The sequence below is a fragment of the Orussus abietinus genome, unplaced genomic scaffold, assembly GCF_000612105.2.
Source record: "Orussus abietinus isolate OABI.00-Male unplaced genomic scaffold, Oabi_2.0 scaffold273, whole genome shotgun sequence".
Taxonomy (NCBI): Eukaryota; Metazoa; Arthropoda; class Insecta; order Hymenoptera; family Orussidae; genus Orussus; species Orussus abietinus.
Genome location: NW_019394428.1, coordinates 121,763 through 127,867, shown reverse-complemented (window position 1 = coordinate 127,867; position 6,105 = coordinate 121,763). Strand labels below are relative to the sequence as shown.

The 6,105-nt window shown below is 39.8% G+C and overlaps 2 protein-coding genes across 3 annotated transcripts in view; one reads left to right on the top strand and one right to left on the bottom strand.

Annotated features, from left to right (window-relative positions):
- Positions 1–61: 61 nt before the first annotated feature.
- LOC105703317 (glycosaminoglycan xylosylkinase) lies at positions 62–3,695 on the top strand. 2 transcript variants are annotated; one of them, XM_012431624.2, is made up of 7 exons: positions 62–90; positions 359–524; positions 719–1,087; positions 1,571–1,871; positions 1,997–2,265; positions 2,465–2,691; positions 2,770–3,695. In XM_012431624.2, the coding sequence occupies exons 3-7, from the start codon at positions 719–721 to the stop codon at positions 2,996–2,998; spliced, it is 1,395 nt and encodes a 464-aa protein (XP_012287047.1). In that variant the 5' UTR covers positions 62–90; positions 359–524; the 3' UTR covers positions 2,999–3,695. The 2 variants fall into 2 exon arrangements, with proteins under 2 accessions (XP_012287047.1, XP_012287046.1); XM_012431623.2 differs by lacking the exon at positions 62–90 and adding an exon at positions 152–273.
- An 88-nt stretch (positions 3,696–3,783) lies between these two features.
- The window catches only part of LOC105703316 (protein sickie), a gene marked incomplete at its 5' end in the record, with an annotated part of 101,577 nt that continues 99,255 nt past the window's right edge, over positions 3,784–6,105 (bottom strand). Inside the window, one exon of the mRNA XM_012431622.1 lies at positions 3,784–6,029. Coding sequence (XP_012287045.1) covers positions 5,871–6,029 — 159 coding nt within the window. The remainder of the gene's footprint in view (positions 6,030–6,105) is intronic.

Here is a 6,105-nt window from a genome sequence, read left to right as displayed (position 1 = left end):
AAACGGTGAAAGCTAACGTACGAAATCAGAGGGCAGCACACGGTGCGATCGCGCGACCCTGCCCGTGAGCAATCTCCCAACTCATCTCTGGTATATACACTATATTAGAAAGAATAAATATTTTTAAATGGCCTACAAAAATTGCAAGAATATTTTTCACTAAAGAAAATTATTGCATGAGGTGAAAGTTTTGAAATATGACATATAATTTATGTAATCAAAGTTTGGTGAACTTAAACGACCAAATTTAAAACAATACAGTCATATTAAATGGTATATGTAATATTTAAAGAAGTTTAGTATAACTTGTCTATTTTAAGAAAACATTCAACTTATATCGAACGTCCTCTTTGAATAGTCGAGTGTAGAGTATTAAAAAGTGCGCTACTGGTCTCACTCAATAAAGATGGCAGTCTGCATCTACCATGCGAATGAGCAAGGGAGCCATTGAATCACGAATTTTGGGAGTATGATGACTTTATCGAACTGCAGATGACCCTGCACAACTGGCCAATTACTACGAGGTAACTTAAATCAATTGTTTAACATTCTGCATACTTTCGGTTCTAAATCCATCCGTACGCTAACCTTCAATCGCTGAGTTTACATGTGAGTGTTGCCAGATTTACTATGGAGATAATGCGTCCTGATTGGTGGAAGGTGTAATGGCGCGCGATTTAACCAATCAAAATTATGCTGTAATCGATCGTACTTGCAGATGATTGGCCGACGGTGTGCACTCTTCGCCCTTGGCGGGCTTTTGATTCTTGTGTTGACGGTGAACATCTACTTTGTGCGAATGATCGTCGAAGATTCCCCGGAAAAATCATATTCGAAGAACTCACCCGTTGCGGACATGAAAACTACAAAAGAACAACTCCTTTTAAAAGGCAGTGGAAAATCGGAGAATTTTCGAACTACGGTGATACAAGACATGGAGGAGAAAATCAAAGCAGAGATGCACACTTTACCTTCAAAATATTTCAAACAAAACTCCAGTTATACCATACTGCTCGACAGACTGCTTATTGAGCTGAGGCCTATGTTGAATGTTAACGATGATATATGGAGTATTCCAAATAATAATGTAAGAGTGAATTATGTCTTTGAACATCCCTTCCTGTAACGTCACATTTGTTTAATCCAATATTAAGTGGATTATAAAAATTAATTATTGAATGTGAATACATTGTATGAAACGAGACAAATTGCCAGCCTATTGTTCCATTCAACATTAGTTTTGCATGCTTTTAAACCTTAATCCTACGACTCGCACAATTTCTGCGTATACCTACAATATCAATACTCCTTTATATCTTTGATTAATTTATTTTGCATTGCATACTGAATTCGAATTAAGAAAATTGTTCTATAAGGTACGATATCATAAATTATGCAACTGTCGAATGAAATTTCACTTTGTGCAAAATGCTTCGATAACGTGGACATTGTTGCTGACATTTACGAATTCTTTGTCAGTGCAGCACATCTAGTGATAGCGTTAATACATATCATAAGGAATTTAATTTTAAAAATTCGAGATGAAATTTAATATAAATTATGTATTTAGTGGCCGGATGCTCACCATTTAATACCAGCTGCTGCTCCCGAGTTAGGAACTATTATGGATGCCCTGAGGACGGCAAAAATAGCAAGGGCAGATAATGCTCCGCTGGGTACGCAACTAAAGCTTATGCTTACTTTAGAACATGGGGTAAAGGCCTTGTTCAAGCCGCAATGGTACCCTAGAGATGCAATAATTGAGGGACCCGTTTATTATGGAAAGGACAGGCATAATGCCGAGGTCGTAGCGTTTCACCTATCTTCGCTACTTGCTCTAAGAAGAGTGCCTCTCGTCATTATTAGAAAATGTACGTCAAGGTATAAGTGAATATGCTTACTATACTTATATACGTATAAGTGAATACCTTTTTTCCATTAATTCAATTTACATTGTAAGACTTTTTTATTAAATTATACTTATAATCGTGCTTAGTGAAACTCAGAGAAGAGGTGCGACCGCGAGCAACGCCGCAGCTCTCTGCAACTATGTATCAGGAAGGCAACGATAGTTGTTTATATGGCGTATGCCATTACTGTTCGCCCTCGGATCCCGTTTGCGGGAATGACGATATTCTGGAAGGTGCTCTCATACTTTGGCTGCCTTCCTACCTGAAACTGACCAAGCATCGTCATCCCTGGCAAAGAACTTACAAGCGGCACAAACTCGCCCTTTGGGAAACGGATCGCAAGTTTTGTGAAAAGGTTTACTCGTAATGCTGATTATCAATTTCTATTGGCCTAACTTCAAATTTTAAATGAACCGAACCTTGTTCAAGTAAATTGTAAATTGTTAACTAATCGGAACTTCGAAAAAAAGTTTACTAACAACTTAGTTATTAGTGACTTAGTTTATGCTAGGTCTAGTAGAGTTGATAGTAAATTAAGTTTTGTATATTTCCAGGTAAAGGAATCGAAAACATACTCACCGCAGTTGTCGAGTAAACTCCTAGATATAGTAGACACGGCTGTGTTCGATTTTTTAATGGACAACGGTGATCGGCATCACTATGAGCTAACCCAAAGCAATTTTCACAATCCGGCTGTTTTGTTGATCGACAATGGCAAAAGTTTGGGAAACCCTGACGTTGACCATTTCGATATACTCGCGCCACTGTATCAATGTTGCATGTTAGTATCATATCGTTGGTTTAAAATTTCTTTTATACTTTGTGCGTAACTAATTGTGTCATTTTTGTTTAATCGTAGGATACACAAGTCAACGTGGGATCGCTTAAGATTATTGAGTGGAGGTTCTTTAAGTTCCTCTTTAAAAAGGCTGCTTGCACATGAAGCTGAAGCTGCACGTGCTGCACCTCTGATTACCGAAGCGCATCTCAACGCAATGGACAGAAGACTTCTTACAATTTACTCAGTTGTAGAGTATTGTCTAAAGGAGAAGAAATACGCTTCTAACGTGATCCTGGATCACCGATAGCTTAAGTTTTCATCTTAAAATGAACATAATAAATGTTGTCTCTTTTACTATTGACAAATATTTGGACGAGATACAAAGTAAATGATGCATCTGAACAATGTGCAAAAAGAAACAATGGTCAATATAGGGACAACAATTTTCTGGAGATTCTAATGGAGTAAATTGCTACCATTGTACAATAATTTGTGCGTGCAAAGTAACGCTCATGTTTGCCGCGCAATTTTTGATCTTTCATTATTAGCGAGGTGGCTTTTTTGCGTGCGGCAAACATGAATGTTACTATAATTTATTGAATCATGTAAGAAATGTAATTGTGATCGGTTTAGTTTTGTCTAAAGCCGAAGGACTGCGATCGTTAATTACTCATGATTGCGATATTATGCCATACAATCTAAGTATGGTACTTTACCAGTGTTTTATAGAATTTTTTTATCAAATTGTTAATTTCCTATTACTAGTCAATTTAACGTTTGGCAGCTAAAATCGATAATGGGGTTAACGAAGGAAGATACTTTATGCCGTACAAAATACTATAACCGCGTTAAGTGACTTTTTACCAGTATGAATTTTCGGCACCCTACAGTAGATACGTAATTATATTAATAAGATTATTGCCTTCATCGAGAAACTGTATTACATAAATGTCAGTAACAATTAAGTTCTACCGAATAAAGCGCACAACTCTGGCATGTTCTTTATTACTTTTCTCCGAATGCAAAGAAAAAAAAAAGAACCATTAACGAATCTAAAAATAAACTCCTCGGGACAAGTCAACGGATAATCCATAATGTTTAAATGGTTTTATTTATGACACAATAACTATCGTTATTTGGATAAAGTTCGGATGTGGCGCCATACAGCGTATAAATACGGTATAAACGTAAAAAACCTGTAAATGCGACTGTATAACGATTACATTGTATGCACACGTCGTATCAAGGATATCTGCTTCGCGCACATCAGAAAAAAGAAATCGAGGACGTTGACGGACCTCGATTCGATAATGCGAAGTACAATATGTATAATCCGTCAGCGTTCGTTTATATAATCGGCAACTAAGGGTGAACGCCAATTTTAGCGTTAATGAAAAAAGTCGGCTTAAAATGCATCTCATTCTTTACAAACAACTCTATTGACGTTCAAATTCGACGAGACTCCGCGTACCACGTCGCGTTGCCCCAATACCGAGCTTGCATCTCTCGCATATTTATTTACAACAATATATATGACCAGAGTTACTCACGTATCTTAGTCTAATCATCGACCTCTTATTCGGCATTATTCGTAATATATATTATATATAAAACTCAGCGGCAGCGTCGTTAGGTATATATTATCGTATCAACATTCTTTAATTAAATAGAACTTTGTAGGAAGTTATGTATAAACAGACTATATTTGCACGTGGCCAGTTCTCACTTCGAAGGGCGCTGCTAGTATTCTCGGTATCAACTCTATCGAGATCTAGAGGTACATCAGGGTCTGAAAGAGGAGCCGACGTATCGGAACCGTTTCTCGTTACCGAGATCAGTGGCAATACTGATCCAAGCCTTGGCGGACCGAAGAATCAATTTCGATTATGAGCTACATCTACGAAGAACTTCCTTCTCGAAAATACAACGTTAATTAACATCGAAAGACACCCTAGCAGCGCTCGGCTTGAAGCTGGCTCTTATACCTTCTATAATACTGTATGCACCGTTACGATCATCGGATCGATCCTTACAGATCCCTTGGCGAGTGTGCATTTCGTTTAGAAAGAACCGACACGGGATTCGCGGGGAAAAAAAACGCGTCCTTTAACTAAAAAATATAATCGTACGGCCGATACGGCAGGTCAGCTTATTGCATCGCATAGTGATTACGCTTATCGAGAAACACTTAATAATGGCTCGCTCCGTGTTTTGCTACGCGTTAAATTAATTACGATATCACACCGAAATGCCAGGCGCTTGCGGAAACGTTGATAGGCCGCCTCTAAAGTGATAACTTCTTAGACTGCAACCGGACATCGACGTCGTTCTTGTGCAAGCGTATTTTCAGGAGCTAAGGTCTAGGCCTATCTAGCTGACTATTACTCAAGGTCCACGCTATATTGCTCCTCTCTTAAAATCGCAGATAAAACAAAAAGAGAAGGATCGATCGATCGGTGAACGTTTACGAGTTTAGATCAAGGATGGATTGGTATCCCCCTGGCTGGGCTACAAAGTCATCCACGTTCCGTCTCACGTGCTTCCACGGAACTTGGTTGTCCCGTGCCAAAGCACAGCAACTAAAATCTACTTAACATTCAGCTATTGTAAAATTAACTACGGCAACGCGTTTAAATTTGTTAGAACGCCGTAATTATGGGACGAAACCGTAAGAATTTCTTTCCTTCTCCCGGAAGGCGGAAAAAAAATAAAAGGAGGCTGAGCTCTCCCCCCTTGCAACGGACACCGTACTCGGAAGAAATCGCCATTGTAACTGGAACGGAAGCTAATTTAATTGCCGATTTAAAGCATGTCCATCCTCGGGAGATCTTGGAATGAATTTACATTGTACTATCAAAGAAACTGTCCCCTGGAGAGCTACCAAAAACCGTTTCGTAGTCCACGAGACGTGCTGGCGTCTGAACGCAACAAGAGCTACGAATACTGCAGTAACTGTGTTTCATTACGAGACGGCCGAGCTACGGAAACCAGGGATGAAAACTGGAAACCAAAGCCTATCGTAACCAGGACCTGAAATCTGGCTGGCCAGTCGGATTCTCGTGCGAATCCAAGATCCTCTGTCCCTACGATTCTTCGAACGGAAGAAAGGTCAAAAAGACGTCCTCTTCGATCCCGCCGTCAGGAATTCATGCTGGAATCGCCGTCAGGGACGGGATGTTCTAAAGGGCGGACTCGACGCCCTTTGAGGAGGACGTCGAGGAGCTAAGGTCCTCGGAGTGCCTCGTGTGCGAGGAGTCGAGAGATGTGACCGAATCGCTGTCGTTGCTGTGCGGACTCGAGTAATTGGCTGCTTCCTGTAGCCTCATCAGCATGTTGAGCTGCAATTATGAGGATGGACGAATTAGCGCTCTCTTTAACAGTCTCCGGAAAAAAAGATAACCCACGAGTACCCAC